Source organism: Penicillium concentricum (genome assembly GCF_028827145.1).
Source record: "Penicillium concentricum strain IBT 3081 chromosome Unknown utg000001l_segment0_segment0, whole genome shotgun sequence".
Taxonomy (NCBI): Eukaryota; Fungi; Ascomycota; class Eurotiomycetes; order Eurotiales; family Aspergillaceae; genus Penicillium; species Penicillium concentricum.
In genome coordinates, this window is record NW_026622754.1 from 1,736,857 (window position 1) to 1,754,314 (window position 17,458).

The 17,458-nt window shown below is 48.5% G+C and overlaps 5 protein-coding genes across 5 annotated transcripts; 2 read left to right on the plus strand and 3 right to left on the minus strand.

Moving 5' to 3' along the window:
* Positions 1-1,498: 1,498 nt before the first annotated feature.
* On the plus strand, positions 1,499-3,709 carry ace2 (putative C2H2 transcription factor (Swi5); the record flags this gene model as incomplete). Its single annotated transcript, XM_056718390.1, has 2 exons — positions 1,499-2,180; positions 2,232-3,709. The coding sequence occupies 2 exons, from the start codon at positions 1,499-1,501 to the stop codon at positions 3,707-3,709; spliced, it is 2,160 nt and encodes a 719-aa protein (XP_056582525.1).
* Positions 3,710-4,614: 905 nt separating this feature from the next.
* On the minus strand, positions 4,615-6,168 carry N7517_000661 (T2 family ribonuclease; the record flags this gene model as incomplete). The annotated part of the gene is made up of 6 exons (XM_056718391.1): positions 4,615-4,755; positions 4,815-4,912; positions 4,986-5,225; positions 5,284-5,476; positions 5,543-5,837; positions 5,891-6,168. The coding sequence occupies 6 exons, from the start codon at positions 6,166-6,168 to the stop codon at positions 4,615-4,617; spliced, it is 1,245 nt and encodes a 414-aa protein (XP_056582526.1).
* Positions 6,169-6,557: 389 nt separating this feature from the next.
* On the minus strand, positions 6,558-7,908 carry N7517_000662 (RMD1 family protein; the record flags this gene model as incomplete). Its single annotated transcript, XM_056718392.1, has 2 exons — positions 6,558-7,517; positions 7,576-7,908. The coding sequence occupies 2 exons, from the start codon at positions 7,906-7,908 to the stop codon at positions 6,558-6,560; spliced, it is 1,293 nt and encodes a 430-aa protein (XP_056582527.1).
* Positions 7,909-8,108: 200 nt separating this feature from the next.
* N7517_000663 (CLH domain-containing protein) lies at positions 8,109-12,196 on the plus strand (the record flags this gene model as incomplete). Its single annotated transcript, XM_056718393.1, has 5 exons — positions 8,109-8,417; positions 8,471-8,497; positions 8,546-9,510; positions 9,563-11,835; positions 11,910-12,196. The coding sequence occupies 5 exons, from the start codon at positions 8,109-8,111 to the stop codon at positions 12,194-12,196; spliced, it is 3,861 nt and encodes a 1,286-aa protein (XP_056582528.1).
* Positions 12,197-12,824: 628 nt separating this feature from the next.
* Positions 12,825-15,142, minus strand: N7517_000664 (uncharacterized protein; the record flags this gene model as incomplete). Its single annotated transcript, XM_056718394.1, has 4 exons — positions 12,825-14,740; positions 14,824-14,877; positions 14,939-15,007; positions 15,067-15,142. The coding sequence occupies 4 exons, from the start codon at positions 15,140-15,142 to the stop codon at positions 12,825-12,827; spliced, it is 2,115 nt and encodes a 704-aa protein (XP_056582529.1).
* Between the last annotated feature and the right edge of the window lie 2,316 nt (positions 15,143-17,458).

A 17,458-nucleotide genomic window follows, 5' to 3' on the forward strand; every position in this document is an offset into this window, starting at 1 on the left:
AGATATAATACGTATAGGAGCGGTCGGATATTCCACCATAATATAAGAAAAGTAAATAGTGTGACGTAATCCTTCTATAAAATTATAAGAGGATACTAGTAATGAGAAGTTAAAGACGACTTATATGGAGCCCTACCTAGTTAGATGGTGTAGAGGGCTATAGCGTAAGCGCTTCGCACGATGTTGTACCTACACAGGTCATAGAGCCCACCGCACTAGTCTAGATAACATTAACAAGTACTATAAATATCTCGTATGGGAAAAGGCATAGCCGAGATTGAGCTTGATGAATTGAAAACATGATGCCGATTCCATCAAATAAGGTGCCATGGTCTAGTGGTATGACGAGTCATTGTGGTAACGTACCTGTACACTTCGATTCTGACTTAGCCCCGGTTCGATTCCGGGTGGCGCCAAGTCGTTCCAGTTTCCAAACTTTTTTTTGAATCTGTTTTCCTTTTACTGTTGCAAGTTAACTAGAAATATACATGTACGGATATAAATAAATCCTACATGTATTATAGTAGAACAAGAGTAGACGGCCGCTTGTGCCTCGTGATGTTTTCAGTAGTCTTCTCAGTGGTGTCAGATATTCTTTTAGATATCTTTTTAAATATATATTTTGTCCCCCGCTTAGTTCTATATAAAGGTGCAGAAAAATGCGAAAACAAAAGCATACTTTGTGCAAGAACCTTTCCTATGTATAACCTGAGATCCGACCGCCCCTACACGTATAGTACTAATTAGATGTACGTGACTCTCATAGAAAATAGGTGCCATGGGCGACGAGCCATTGTGGTAGTTACATACACCATGTATATCTTGACTGACTTAGCCCCGGTTTCCGGGTGACGCCAGTTTCTTCTTTCTCTTGCTTATAGCTCGTAAAGGAAGGGAATAAGGCCTTGCTAGTCCCATACGTGACTTCGAAGGGGCATAGATGCCTAAGGTAGACGATATCCCATGTTGGACAGGTCGAATATCAGTGACGCCATGGGGCGATCGGCCTATCGGCCTATCGGTATACATATTTGGAGCCAATGTTTATGAGATCGACTTGTTTATATTGAATCTCCTTGGAAACGAGACGAGGAGTTGTAAATTTTGTAGGTTCTATATAGATTATATGACTTTTCTCACAGGGATTAGAAGTTCCTTGCAGAATAAGGATAAAATCTAAGTAAGGCCCTGGATCAAAAGGGTAAAATCGAGGTCTAAGGCCCACTTTCATCAGAGCCTTGGTTTCCCAGACGCCCGGGCTGAACCCGTTGCTATGCCAACCCCCGATTTGTTGATCAGTACCGCGGGTCTTACATAGATCTGGGTTCCAGAACCAAACCTTGGAAACCTTCATACAATTCAAGTTTCTGCTTCAGAATTGGATTCTGCTTTAACTTACTTGATCTGAATAGCTTGAGGCTCTAACTCTTTCCTCTCCTACTGCTTTCACATTCACATACTGACACCTCATCCAGGACCAACTGTCGGCAATATAGCCATGAACTCCAACGCGCTCGGAAACGGTCGTCACCGCCGTCAAATCTCCACACCAGTGGCTCCATTCGAGCTCGCGCCAGTCATGACCAATATCCAACCCCGTCGGTCACATCGTCGAGGCCAGACTGTAGACTACAGCTCTTTCAGTCAACAAGCCACTATGGACCGACACATGCCGAAGACGGTCTCGCAGTTGCGAGATTATTTTAACGAAAAATCAGGTTTCTCATATCAACAAAGGGATGTACAGTATCAATCCTATGCCCAGCAGCCCGAGCGATCGTTCATTCCATCCATGCACATGCAACCGTATCAATATCAACCACACCAGTCGCTCGGGTCTGACTGCCAGGCTTTCAACCAAGAACAATTGCAAGCGATTCACACCACCACTGGTAGCCCTGCGCCTTCTTCTGTCGGTGCCCCGGCTATGTCACGATCAGCCAGTGAATGCTCCGAAAATACACCATTGAAGCTTGCGCTGCACCGTATGCAGCAAGAACAATTCTCGAACCAGCAACAACAACAATTTATTGGCAATGCCGATTGGGAATTGTTTCCTCAGCGCAACATGCCAATCGTCCAAAACGAGCAGGTGACGGCCTATGCCGGTCCAATGCACCCAGTCTCTGTTCAACCAAAGGCTCCATCTGCGAAAATCCTTTCGCAAATGTCTACTGCTTGTATGAAACTGTCGCTTCAATCTAATTCGACCGAGGCTAATTATATGGCAGACAACTCCCCCATGACCCCCGATTCTACCCCATTGAAAAGATCTATTGATTATTCCATGTACAGCAATGACCCAACATCCTCCAAGTCCCAAAGTTTCTCATTTCCCCATACCCCTGCCACTGCTGAGATGCAGAGAGCCCAGTCGTTGCAAGGAGTCCCCTATGTCGATTCTGTGCAGATTAAGCAGCAAATGCCCTCCCCCGTCAATTCCCCGATTAGCTCGTCGTTCACCGAAGTTGCCGATATGCCATCCCCGAGTTCATATGGCATGACACCTCAAAATTCCAATGTCTCATTCACATCGTCCACTGGCAGGTCCAAGAAGCGAGCCCCGTCTACTGTCTCGTCTTCCACCGAGCCAGCTACTCACGATGATGACCTTGATGCTCGAGTCAAGGCCTCAGTCCAGCAAACCGGTGTTTCGACCGACGAAATCGCCAAGTTCATCTCCGGCCCCGATCCCAAAGATGGAAAGTGGGTCTGTCTATTTACAGGCTGCCTTTGCCGCTTTGGTCGCAAAGAAAACATCAAGTCCCACGTCCAAACACATCTCGGGGACCGTCAATTCAAATGCGACATTTGCGAAAAGCACTTTGTGCGCGGACATGATCTCAAGCGCCATCTCAAGACACACAGTGGCAACAAGCCCTTCGCCTGCGCCTGTGGTGCCAGCTTTGCCAGACAAGACGCCCTGACCCGTCACCGCCAGCGCGATATGTGCGTTGGAGGCTTCACCGGCGTGGTTCCAAAGACTACCAAGCGTGGCCGTCCCCCCAAGAAGAAGACCAGCCGTCCGGATATCGACACTCGCCAGGCCAAATCAACTCGTACTCGTCAACGCGTTGCTGAAAAATCCTCAACCGCTTCAGCAAATACCAACGTCACTCTGCAAGATGCTCCCGTCTTCAACTCGCCCAACTATGCCCCGTCCACTGCCGTCTCGTCTTTCACGCCGCCCACCTCCCCCGGAGACAGATACCACACGATTTCCTCGCCATGTCAGACCTACACTTCCCTCGATGCCCAGCTCGAGGATGACATGTTGCCCTTGTCACCACCTCAACTCGCTCACGCTAGATACGAGCAGGCAATGGCGCAGTACGGATCGGATTTCGGTTCCCAGACATATTCGCAGGAATCTACCTACTCGCAGGAATCTCTATACAGTGAATCTGCTCTCTCACCTCGGGAAATGTCCTCCCCTCGCTCGGCACCAACTCTGGCTGAATCATCCGTCGGCTCGGAGATCGATATCTTCATGACTCAAGATCCCTCAGACGACCTCCGAGAGGAATTCGGTCATCTGGCTCACTCAGGTATCTCTGGTTTCCCGACTTATCAGTTCGTGGATACAACCGACTTCGCCTCGGTCTCGTCCTATTACCCCGAGAAGACCTTTTCTGGTCTTCCTCACATGGAAGATGACCTGACGGACCCAATCGACTGCTTGTCCAGTGAGTTTCTGGTGGACCCTTGAATGGCTTCTGGTACCAAAACGAGCACGGCGATACATACGCGGCTTATCTTCACGGCGAGACTTCTTTGCAACGATACGGGACGACCTTGTACACTTTAATGACCCATGACAAAATCGGGCGTTTTCTTTCTCTGCACATTTCGGGATTTGACAACTTTGCGGACTTTACGGGTGTTTGGGCTATTTGCTTTTTTTTGCCCTGCCCTTATTTCCCCCCTGTATTTCTCTTTGTTTTCTCATGTTTTTCCTTTGTCTTTCATGGTTTTGTTCACGTCTTTTTAGCCTTATCTCATCTCTTTGGAGATGTTTGATAAATGGCGTGTTTATTCCCGGTGTTTACCCTTCTTTTTATATGTTCATGATGCGATATGTATTTGATGTCTTTACACTTTCAATGAATCTTTTCTGTACACCTACCTTGTTAAAAGGATGGCTTGTCTGGAGGATTATTTTCCTTCGGTGACAGACATAATTGAGGATAGCTTGTACTCTACTGTTTCAAACTTGTCATACTACAGCTTACATCCGGTTCCATATTGTCTGTTACTCTATTAATTGTAGAATTGTAGCATTAAACTCTACTTTATATTGTCAGGTTAAGGGAAATAAAAGCTCTTATAAAAGAACCAGCCTAAGGGAAAGAGACCAAATTGTTTGGATCCCAGCAACCTTCAAGTCTGATGATGTGCACCCTCATATTACAGATATTAAATTTCACTCTAGACAATGCGCGTTTCTATTTGAAATTTCTATTATTACTCTGCGTTAACGAATCAGTGACTAATGGTCCCTTCGCCCCATTCCAAGATTCTATGCCGGGGTTTCTGCGTAATTCTATCAAATCCCAGTAGGCCAACCTACTTTCCACTAGGGGCATAGCGAGGGATACAGTAAACATAGCCCGTCTACTTTGAAGTCCATGTGATCTCGATCTCAATAGGCCGCCCCCCTTGCGAAGCATACACAGTACTCTGTGTACGCCCCTTGGGTGGATTCTCGGCATAGAAAGTAGTGTGATCACTGTAAGCGAGCTTACCATCCTTGGCCTGTATGCAGTGTGAGAACATGAAACGAGATTATGTGAAAATATCTGGGATATACATACGGTGAACTGGCTTGGCGTGTTGACGTGAGGTCCGCAAGCAAGGGCGTCTCGCTCAAAGGCACAGGGCCCCTTGCTAGATTTCAGAGTAAATATATCATCTGCAGGATACCATTTACTTCATGTTAGCAATCAATAGCAGATGCGTCATATGCGGAAAGCACAGCTACGAACCTGATATCTTTTCGGCCCGGAAAGTCGCACAGGTCCCGGACGAAAACCAACTTCCGTAGCTAATGATACAGCCATGCTTTCTGCCAAGCCTTGACACAATCAAATTACCTCGGTCTGTAAACGGAGTGCCTGGCGCTGTGGGCTCGGGGTGACCACCTGTGGTTGTCGGGGCAGGCTCATGCCGAGCATGCTTCAGTGGGTACTTGATTCCCCTGGCGGGGCAATTAGACTTCTGGCCATCTGGTCATTTTGTAAGCTTGAGGTCTACCTGAGTGAATGACTTTGGAGTTTAACTGACCTGGACCTGCAGAGATGAACTCTCCAAACTGTAGACTTCCAGCGATATTGAAATAGTACCAAATCTCATTGATGGCGCCGCCTCGGCAACGGACAGTGACAGGGTTTCCATGGGCTTGTTTCAATGCAGCCTCAATATCGGCAAGAGCATAGGTATGCGTCTGAGATGGTATGATGCCAGCACTGGCCAAGAACTTACGCATAGTTAGTGGTTCGATCCGAATATATACTCAGTCATTAATCGAGACAATCAAACTAACCTCATGGGTAGGCAATTCCTTATAAACCTCAACAGTTTTGTCGAAGTAGTCCACAACATCTTGTTGCGGCAGGTAGTCCTTGTAGCAATGTGGTTCCAGCGTGCTGACGCAAGTGCCGTGCTTGTTCCACTCATGTTGCCAGAGATTGCTATCATCACCACGGAAATCCTTCCAATATTCGCTCATGTATTCAAGCAAGTCTCCGCGACCCGCGTCAACTAGAATCAGGGAAATGTTGCTGTACTTGCGTCCGGAGTCGCAGAATTGGTCAAAGCCGCCGTTGCAGTGGTCGGGCCTGAATGGTTAGTGCTGTATTCATTCAACCTGGGGACGTGGGAACAAACTAACCATAGTCCGTGAATAGTCCATGCATCTTCAGGGCCGAGTGCAGGGTCGACATCCCAGAATTGCGTCTGCAGCATTTGGCCACCGGGGTAGTTGAAACAGCAGGTGTCTTGACCGTTGTAGTTGGCCTGGCAACTTATTTCCGAGACAGGGCATGATGACGAAGTTCCGGGGCTTGTATTCTCGTTTGAAGTTTGCGAAAGCCAGAGTGAGCCGAGGGTCTTGAGCATCTTCTGGGGTCCGGGGATCCCCATGAACTGTTGTGATGATCCCCGCATCATCGATGGCAGCTTTTTGCCGTGATTGGAGGGAGTACACTTATAAACTGACGGAGAGAAAGAGTATAAGAATAGATAAGTAGACAAGTAGTAGGACGGTATTCAGAGAAGTGATAAGTACATTCAGGCTACAAAGGTCATCGGCGTATCTAAGTTGCCTCGTGCGGAGTCATATGACTAAGCGCGGGGACAGCTGATAAGAGTCACCTGGCCCCGGGGGCTTTGTTTACTTATGTAAACAGCATCTATGCTTTATAGTTATTGCATTCTTTCAATATTCAAGATGATCATTTGGGGTATGCTTAAATTCAAGAGTGAAGGGGTATCATAGTTAGTCCACGGTGGGTAAAATAATCTCACCAAGCTTCTGTCATTTCTGACCTCAGGTGACCCTAGGCCTCCTGCTTGCACGCCTCCTGTTCATGTACCCTTTCTTTCCATAGTCGTAATACCTCAAAGCCAACCTCAACGGCAATGAGCAGAATGATAATCCATTCGAGTCGGAGACCATGTGTCTCACTAAGGCGCTCCCGGAGTACACTTGCGATCTCTTGCGCATAGTCCATCTTCTCATTCAGCAGTTTGATGCGAATTCCAACATCTAAAGCTCTGCCAGCCTGCTCATAGTATCCCTCCAAGCCAAGTTCGTGGCGGCTGTCCCAAAAGATATCAGGAAGGGAATCAGTGAGCTCGGAATAGAGATTGAGCTGCGCTCGGACACTTAGTAATTGGCCCGTCTTGCGGAGGACAAAGTCTCGTGTAAAAGGAAGCCGGGATCCCTGTGACAGAAGAGTCGGAATTTGCCGAGTCGATTCGAAATAGTTCGAAAGAAGGCTCTCGAGGATGGCCAACTTCGTACTCCGAGCAAGACCCGACGAAAATGCAACCTTGGTCAACACCGTGTCGACGGATTGTTGCCCCGCTGGTGATCCCTCTGTATCTTCGTGACCAGAGTTGGTCCCTAGTATAATTGTGTCCCCTTTGATCACACTGTTCTCCCGCTTCGGGTCCTCCACGAATTCGAGGTCCTCGGTTTCCAAGTCATCCAGGTGGGCACCTTCTGCTGCGGGCAAGAGAGTTCGTGTTGCCAGAAATGATGTGAATCCTTCTGGGAGCGACCACGCTACCACTGTACCGGAGGGGAACACAAATAAATCACCCACTTCGTCGGATGGTAGACCTGTACTGGAGGGATTTGTCATGCGTTGTATGGAGTCTAACGGTATCTGAACATGAACGACTTGCGGGAAGAGTCCCGTTTCCAACGGGTCCGGCTCATATCCTCGTTCTTGTAAAATGTCTCTGACTTGGCGGATGTTGAATTGCTCGGCTACGGCGTAGGCGGTTACTGTCTAGAGACGTGAAAACAGTCAGTGGAAGGAAATCCTAGAAAATCTCAGTTATGCCTACCTTAGTCCGATATAACCCCTGCTCTTTGAGGAGCGCCTTGGAGAGAATGCCATCCTTCGATCTCTGTGCCTCGACCGCTACTCGCCGCAATGAAATGGGAGCTGCTGGTAATCTAGGCCCCCGTCGGCGTTGCTTCTGAGAATCAGGAGATAACTCAATTGGTTCATCGCTGCTGTTCTGCTTTTGTTTTAAGTGGGCATTGGATGAGAAGAAATCCTTCCGTCGGGGAAGGGCCAATGGAGGAGAGACATGGAGGTATTGGGTCTGCAATCGCGAAGGAAGCCATAATCCTGGTCGCTTGCAGCTCAAGCAGACATATGGCCTGGCAAACATTGTGTGTCTGAGGAACAAAAACCTTGGCTCGGTCGATGACATCGTTTTGCAGCCCACGGCCCGATACCCCGCTTAGTCATAGAACCAAGCTCCCGACGGGCCCTGACCTACCCCGGCTCAACTGTAGAACCACCAGTTTCCAGCTTGTCGCATTCCACTTCAACCAGTTTGGGAGCTGCAGGTGCTGAGAGGGATTTGCCATGGACGCGCCTGGCGCGACATCGCCGGACGAAAGTGCCGTTCAGAGCACTCCCAAGCACGACACATCCATACGAACCAGCTCACCTACAGACACGACTCAAGGCGCCCAAGACCGACACCAACGATGCAATGACGGCAGCTTTAGTAGCAGCAATGATAGAGAAGAAGATGAGGTCGAGGAAGAGGAAGACTCGGATGACGAGGACGAGGAGCCCCGCCTCAAGTACGCATACCTGACGAAGCACCTGGGATCGGTATATCGCAACGGGGATGCGACAAGCTCGTTCCTCGTAGCAGGAGATAAAATGGTATGCATTCTTAACGGAACCTATACTGTATAATGAGCTAATGATATGCCTAGATCGTCGGGACACACAACGGGAACGTCGTAAGTTAGCCACATCAGCGCGCAGACATATGAGCTGACCTTGTCAAGCATGTTATGTCCTTGCCGCTTCTACAATCCCTCCGAGTATATCATGCACACTCAGCAAGTGTCACCTCAATATCGATATCGCCATTTCCACCTCCGCTTCCGAACCTTAGGCAAGACACTTTCAGCAAGCAGACCGCGGAAGAATACAGACCATCCACGCGATCATCTAATACCACTGGCAGTATCCGTGGCCAAGGAAAACTGAGTAATCAGCCAACCGTCCCTCCCATACCATCGAACTCGATTTACATCGGAACCTCCTCAATCGACGGCCACGTTTGTGTCTCGTCGCTGGTAGATCCCAAGGATGTGCTATTGCGCAATTTTGGTCGCCCCGTTCAGTCGATTGCTTTGTCCCCAGAGTACAAAACTGATCGGTCATACCTGTCTGGTGGCCGAGCGGGTGAATTGGTCCTGACAACTGGCGGTCGTATTGGAGCGACCTCCAACTCTACAACAATAGGGGGTGCGGCCGCCACAGCGTCAAGTTGGCTTGGATCCATGGGCCTGGCATCCAATAGTGGAAAAGACACAATCATCCACAGCGGCGAAGGGACTATAAGCACAATCAAATGGTCACTGTCAGGGAAATACGTGGCCTGGGTCAATGAGGAAGGCATCAAGATTATGCGGTCAAATCTGCACCTGGATTCTTCAGAGACGGAATTTGCCTGGAAACGAATCAGCCATATTGATCGTCCAAATCGTCCCGGTTGGGAGGAAATGGCCGGTGTTTGGAAAGCACGCGCAGAATGGATCGACCAGTCTGCTTTAGACAGTCGGGACAATCTCGACCCAAATGACAATTCTGCCAGTCCAGAGGTACAGTCGACCGTGCCCACTGAGAAAGTGGAAAAGCTTGTTGTCGGCTGGGGAGGGACTGTTTGGGTCATTGATGTCTACCCCGAAAGGGCAAGCAAAACATCCAAGGGCGAGAAGTTGGGCTCTGCAGAGGTTGTCACAATGTAAGCTGGAACTCTCACGGGTTGGATATATCAGCGCTAACTTTAAGCACAGATTACGAACAGATTGTGTGGTATCTGGCATCTCATTGTACACGCCTCGTCTTCTTGTCATTCTCGCATATATGGAAACCGAAGGGGAAAATACAAGCAACGGAAGAGGCAGTGGGACCCGCAATCGAAAAAAGGGCCTAGAACCTGAACTTCGTGTCATTGACATTGAAACCAAAGAAGAAATCAGCGCCGATACACTTTCAATTAACCGATTTGAAGGTCTCTCGGCGTCTGATTATCATCTAAGTGTCTTGCCTCCGTGGAAGACCCCCGAGGGACAAGTCGTCCAGCGTGGTGCCCTGGGGGCTCTTGGGTATGGGCTTTTGGATGCTACTATGTACTCTGCGCGGCTATTTAGCTCCGGCGCCAGCATCCGCAGTACCACAAGTAGTGGCGACAAGGGGTCTGGTAGAGTTGCTCCCTCTTTCATATCCAAGCTACACGCAGCCGAGGAAGCCCTTCCGAAGGAGGTGCAGGAAGTTTCAGGTGCGCCTGGTGCCAAAATCTTCGTGCACAGCCCATATGACTGTGTTGTTGCAGTCAAAAGGGATCTTGCGGACCGCCTATCCTGGCTTGACTCTCATGGCCAGTACGAGGACGCATGGCGTCTCGTCGACGAACATCCCGAAGCTGCGGGCTCGATACCCGACGTAACTGAAGCTGTTTCCGAGGCAGCAGGAAGGTCCCAAACCAGTCTAGGTGAATTTTTTGCTGATGATCGATCGTCTATCATGACGGCTGGTCGAACAAAAGTTTCTGCTGCTGAACAAGAAAAGGCTCGCATTGGGGAACTCTGGATCAACCAACTCGTCAGCGAAGAGAAGTGGATTGAGGCTGCGAACATTTGTGGCAAAGTCATTCGCAATGCCCCACGATGGGAACACTGGGCATGGACCTTTATCAAAAATGATAAAATCGACGAGATCACTTCAAGAATCCCAGTCGACTTAAATCCATCGTTGTCTTCTCGGATTTACGAAGTCATTCTCACTCACTATGTTTCACGAGACTTGGTCAAATTCAATGAACTCATTGAAGCATGGCCATCTGATTTGTATGATGCGAATGTGGTCACAGAAGCCATCGAAGCACAGGCGAAATCCGAGTCAGTACCTGTCGGGTCTGAGGAATGGCGAATCCTCACAGATTGCCTCGCCAAGTTGTTCCTGGTAGGAGGGCATTACCGCGAAGCCTTGCGTTGCTATATTCGATTGCAAGATGGAGATGCTGCCATGGCTTTGGTTCGGGAACACCGGTTGCTCGACGCAGTCACTGATGATATTCCGGCCTTCATTATGATTCGCGTTTCTAAAGAGCAAATGAAGTCAGCCACGAAATCTGAACTGGAGGAGTTGACATCCGAGCCCACGCGACTCCTTGTAAGCGAAGCATACACGGGCATTGTTCCTCCAGAAACCGTGGTATCACAGTTGATCGCTGCAAACCGGTTCTTGTTCCTTTATTTCTATCTCCGTGCGCTCTGGCGAGGCGAATCATTACCGCACGACGCGTCTAAGCCCAGAAGGGGACGTGGACTTCATGCTCGGGATGCAGCCAGCAAGCTTGCTGCCGATGAAGGCAAAGCCCTGATTGATAACTTTGCCGATACAGCCGTTGAGGTATTTGCCGATTACGACCGGCCTCTTCTGATGGAGTTCCTCCAAACCAGTATATCTTATTCATTTGAGAAAGCCACATCCATCTGCGAAGACCACAAATTCACACCAGAGTTAATTTTCCTCTTGTCCAAGATGGGCCAGACGAAGCGAGCCTTGAACCTAATTCTATCGGATCTCAAGGATGTTTCACAGGCCATTTCATTTGCAAGATCACAAGAAGATCCTGATCTGTGGGAGGATCTGCTTGATTACTCCATGGACAAGCCAAAGTTCATTCATGGCCTTCTTGTCGAAGCCGGAACGGCCATCGACCCGATCAAGCTTGTGCGTCGGATCCCGAGCGGGCTGGAGATCGAAGGTCTAAGAGAGGGTCTCACTCGCTTGATCCGTGAGCACGATCTGCAGGCTAGTATTAGCCAAGGCGCGGCTAGGGTCATGCAAAGCGAAGTTGCACTTGGGATGGACTCGCTGCGCAAAGGCCAGCGGCGAGGAATTAAGTTCGATGTCATCGAGGACAGAGAGGAAGATTTCAACAAGACACCGACGACGAAGACCCAGGCTCAAGATCAATTATCTGTAACCAATGGCGCGAGAAAATTCGGAGGCCCTGGACAGGGAAGATGCGGCGGTTGCAACGCTGCTTTCCGGGCAAACGGTATGTGTTTGACCCAACCCCATTCCATATTTTATCCTTTGAAAGAAACAATGCTAATACTAACCCTGCTACAGAGCGAGAAATACTCGTCGCCTTTGCTTGTGGCCATATTTTCCATCTATCCCACTTGCACTCCGACACATCACAGCAACAATCCGGCGCAAACAGCCGTGACCGATCTGCAGATCTCACACCCCGGGCCATGTCCCCAGTCGATGAAACCCGATCTGCGACCGCATCTCGTACTATTGGTCCCAAAGTCACGACGGCAAGAATCCTGCGAGACAAGATCGGTGATGGATGTCGCCTCTGTGCTCTGACAAGAGATATTGAATCCCTTGGCGGTGAGGTTGAGGTTTGAACTCTGTTGGGGTAGGGACACATCTGTACCCATTCGCGTCTGTCATATGTGTATACTCAATGTGCACATACCTATGCATTCTCCTTGTTTCTCTGAGATACCCTGGCTTTTAGCCAAGCTACTGTGCCCTTTTTTTGGGGATGCTAGCATTCATCCATTCTGTGAGGTTATCACACTAGCTATTGTTCATTTGATAAAGTCGCGTGTTATGTTCACTGCTTTGGCTGCTCACTATATACCTATTACGTTCTGTTTATCTGTAACATTTGTTTCATAGCTGAACTACAACTACCCGAATGCACTGTTTGGTCAGCTCTTTTGTCCTTGAGCTTTCTATTCAGTTGTAGATTGTAGATCATAAGATACTTTAGTCTCTCTTCATGATACAGACATAACCAATAGTGAACATTTCTGAAATTAGAAAAGCTATGCTTGAACTAGAATATGAATCACAGTTAAAATTTGCAAAATTAAGGGGAGCTAGTTGCATCCCATAAAAAAACGGCCACCCATCAAAACCATGGGTTCCTCAAATTCCATCCCGAACACAATCATCGCATCAGGTACCATCCTTGCTACGTCAGAAGATGGCTAGAATTGCCTAACACGGTAAAAGCGTGTGGCATTCTCACATGATCAAGTGAAACAAGTGAGAGAGCATAATCAAAATGCTCATGGTAAGGAGACGGCTGTCCATGATCCCAGCGGCCTCGGCACTGTTGAAAACAGGAGAAGGGGCGTGGGTGCCACTGGAAGAAGTACCCTGAGGAGACGGCGGGGCCATATCCTTCTGAGTGTGGGTAGGTTGTTGGGGAGGCACAACGGAAACCTTGGACTCGGTTGTGGTACTCTGCTGAGCAGGAGGAGCAGGAACCTTGACCAGGGTAGTAGCCTCAACAGTCGTGGCGTGTGGAAGTGGGACCAACTCAGTCGGCTTGATCTCGGTAGTCACCTCGTGGGTGGGAGCCTGCGGGACTGGAGCAGGAACAGTAGGCTGAATCACTGTAGTCACAACCTCGGTGGTCGTATGCGGAGCAGAGACAGGAGCAGTGGGCTGAATGACAGTGGTGACAACTTTGGTGGTCTCCTGAGGAACAGCACCAGGAACAGTTGGCTGGATGACAGTGGTCACAAGCTCGGTGGTCGTATGTGGAGCAGGGACAGGAGCAGTGGGCTGAATGACAGTGGTGATAACCTTGGTGGTCTCCTGTGGAGGGGAACCAGGAACAGTTGGCTGGACCATAGTGGTCACAACTTCAGTGGTGGTCTGTGGAGCAGGAACTGTAGCCGGAATTGGAGTCACAGAGATGGTGGTAGTCTCCGCAGGGATAGTGGTGTATACCTTGGTACTGATGCATTTGGTGGTCTCAGTGCAAGGGATCTCAACCGTGGCAGTGACCAATTCAGTGGTAACGGGTACAGGAGCGGGAACAGTCGGCTGAATCTCGGTGGTCGTAGTGGCATGTGGAGCGACGGCCGGGACAGTTGTCTGCGAGGCTGGCAGGGTGCTGGTGGTAAGAACCTTGGTGCTGACACACTTGGTCGTCTCGGTGCAAGAAATCTCAACGGTGATAGTGATTTCAGTAGTCACCGGAGTAGGAGCCAGCCCAGTTGAGTTGGAGCGAGATGATGCAGTGTAACCAGTGCTCAAATTAGTCACAGGGCTAGGAGCCTGGGTGACAGTTGAGTTTGTGTAAGTAATTCCAGTAGTACCAGGGACAGGAACCACCTTGGTAGGACGAGAAGATGTGATTGACCCAGTAGTCACTCCAGAAGCAGAAGAGACTTCAGAGGGGGAAGGGCAAGGCGAAGAGATCGTCTCGGTGGTCACCTCGGTAACAGTGCCAGGAATCGTAGAGGTGGTGTGGTCTACAGCAGTGGTGACAGGAACAGGGGCCACGCTGGTAGCATTGGGACTAGATGAAGACACCGACTCGGTGGCAGTGGCAGTAACCGAGGATCCAGTGTTAGTCACAGAGCCACTTCCAGTGGGTACCCCAGTAGCACTGGGCACTGGGGTCTCAGCGGTTCCAGGTACAGAAGACTGCGAGGTCACCAAAGTGGTGCCAGGCGTAGAAGACTTGGTGGTCACTTCGGTAGCGCTGGGGACAGAACTGTGAGGGACAACAGGCAGAGACGAGTGGGTAGTAACTTCGGCAGTGCCAGGCACAGAACTGTGAGGGCCGGCAGGCACAGATGACAGGGTGGTCACCTCAGAAGTGCTGGGAACAGAAGTCTGGATGGTGACCGGAACAGTAGACTGAGTAGACACCTTAGGAGTGCTGGGCGCAGAAGTCTGTGTGGATGCCGGGGCAGATGACTGAGTAGACACCTGGGGGGCGCTTGGTACAGAAGTCTGAGTGGCAACAGGCACCGTGGTCAAGGAGGTAGTAGGCGCAGGGGTAGTGACCTGAGCCGGGACCGGAGTGGTAGACTCAGTGGTGAGAGGTGTGGTAGGATGACCAGTGGTGCAAGGAACATCCGTGGTGACAGTTGTGGTCGGTTCATCAGGACCGCAGGTGGTATGGGTAACCGTGACAGTGACTAGTATCAAGTTAGTTGTTTGATCTGAATGAGTCGAGAGAATTGAGAAATCTCCGTATAGAAGACGAGGAGGTTGGACTTACTCAGTTCAGCAGCGTGGACAGCACGACCAAACAAGGCCCGAGGCAAAACATTGACTGTGAAAATTGATCAGTAACGGCGACTTAAGGGTAGACCCAGACAGTGAACTTGACTTACTTTCACCGAACTGGTACTTCTCCCCAGTGTGGGGGTCCTGAAGGAAGACCGACTCGATGTTATGGCATTCTGTTCGACAAGGTCAGTAAATTATCATAATGTAGCCAGTCATGGTTCATGATACATACCAGCCGCAGCAGAAGCCATGGCCACCAGAGTGGTGACCATAGCCAGAAGCAACTTGAAACGCGTCCAAGCTACCATCTTGGGGAAGATAAAGGTTGATAAACGAGTGTAAAGTGATGACTTGATGAAATAACCAAGCAATCGATGAAAACGAAGGTCAAAGTAGGAAAAGGGAAACGAACGTGAAGTGGGAGAAGAGAAAAAAAGAAGAGAAGAAGAAAGGGAAGCTGGAGGAAGAAATAGTAAACAGAGTCACCAGCTGCGTACCCGTTGAGGAAGGAACGCTGATTGCCCATGACAACACGTGCCTCATGATTATGTGCCTTCCATATTTGAAGCAAACGTACAAGGAAGTCACGACTGAAGCTTACAACTATGGGAAGGTACTTGACAGGATATAATTTGACAGTGTGTGACTCGAATAGAACCTTAAACTGGGTGTATCAGCAACCGTAGGGGTGCAACCTGAGTGAGACAGTCTAAATCTAGTTTGTCGACTGAGATGAGAGCAAAAAAAAAAGGCCCTTTGCCCAACATCGGGGGGTTTTCGTTCGGTAGAACCATGCCGTAGGCTGCAATAAAGGACCCCATATCTGCCTTTAACACAGAGGGCAGTTCAGAACCAGCCCCCTAGGACTGTCGAAATAACAGAACTATTTCTACAAAGAGGCTGTGGTATCACAGACAATGGTCTATGTGCCACATTAACAAGACCACAAAGGCAAACAGGCATAGCTCTGTTTTCTATTATAGTCAGGTCATAAAGATCCTAAACTAAGTTCGAATATAAGACAAAGTAGCAAAACATTGCAAGGATATTAACTTTTATCATCTTTGAAATAAATATCACTGGCATGACAGCCTAAATTTAGGTCAGACATTGCGAGAAAGTCAAGTGCAGAAGTGGGATATCACTTGAGCCTCGAGGGTGTTGATTGTCAGCAAGTCTACAACGGGGTTTTCTTTTAACTTGAGCATCAGCCCTACAACAGTACGGATGATGAGCTATCTTAGTATACTTATACTGTCAGGTCAGGGGCAATAGTGATACGACTTAGGGCAAGATTTATCAGGTGAAATTAGAGCATAACCATGACACAAGCAACCATGGATATTATTTGTACCTTCTAAGTACAATTTTAAGTGAACTCCAGATTATATTCCATTTTAATCTAATGTAGTGCAGAGCTTAGAAGTCTACAAACATGCCCAGTGCAACGCCTATATACGATTTACTATGGACAGAACGTACGTTCCTATAAGCAGTGCCTAGCCAGATCTAAATACCCACTCTAAAAATCGATAAACGCCGATCAGAGTCCCCGGTCGGTAAATATTTTCCACCGAAAGAACGGTCCAATCAAGCACATTATAGTGGCAAACAATATTTCGACGTCAGATGCCACCTCGGCTACTAACCGAAAAATACTAGTGTACTTTGTACATACACTGATGTATTTCAAAATTCGCAGTATGATACCCGAAGGAGCAGTCATGTAACGGGACGACCCGAAGTGGAAATATAATGGTTCGGCCCCGCTTCTAAGGAACGGGCGTATTCTGACATCATATTGCTTGTATTAGAATGCATTAGAATCAGAGTTGAATTGCGGCTAAAAGTTCATATATTAGATATTTATAGATTTTTGATATGTAATTGGATGAGCTAGAGTAAGGGTTTTTAGAACTAAATCGATAGAGCATGAGCTAGATCGTGTGTAAACTAGGGGAGGGAATCTGTGGTAGATAGTGATGCCTAACATCTGCAGCTATCTACGACTCCTTGATGCCAAGCCTTCATATTATCATACCACGCATTATACAACATGTAGCTTGGGGGACTCTCCAATCAATATTCTAAGGGAATCAGCGTTATTGTGATAAGTGGTGGTCTTCATAAACTAGAAAATCTCGCTAAATTGGATGGTATTCGAGACCCAGTTCAAGAGGCATATATGATACTAACCATATTTGAGTGGTTTCACACACTAAGTAAAAAAGACATATCTATATCATTGAAAAGCTGTCAACCGGTAGATGGTGACAAAATAAAGGCTCGTTATGCTACACATCGAGCTATAGTTGCAGGCAGCTCGAGTCTCACAGAATCGGAAGCCTTTGACACTAGACTTTACAGATGCTTAGAACGATCCAGTAAGCTAGAAGCAGTTGGGCTTGTGCATTATACGACTATTTTGCTCGATCCACGACAGCAGGGTGTACGGTATACAGTGAAGCATTATTGGTCTACCAAAATATACATATATAACCAAAGCCCTGCAATCTTTTCAACAAACGATTGATGAATGTACTTCTACATCTCTCAGAGGTAAAGGCCAAAGGGAATACACACAAGAACAAAGAAACAACATACTCCTAGATGGTGCAACCCCA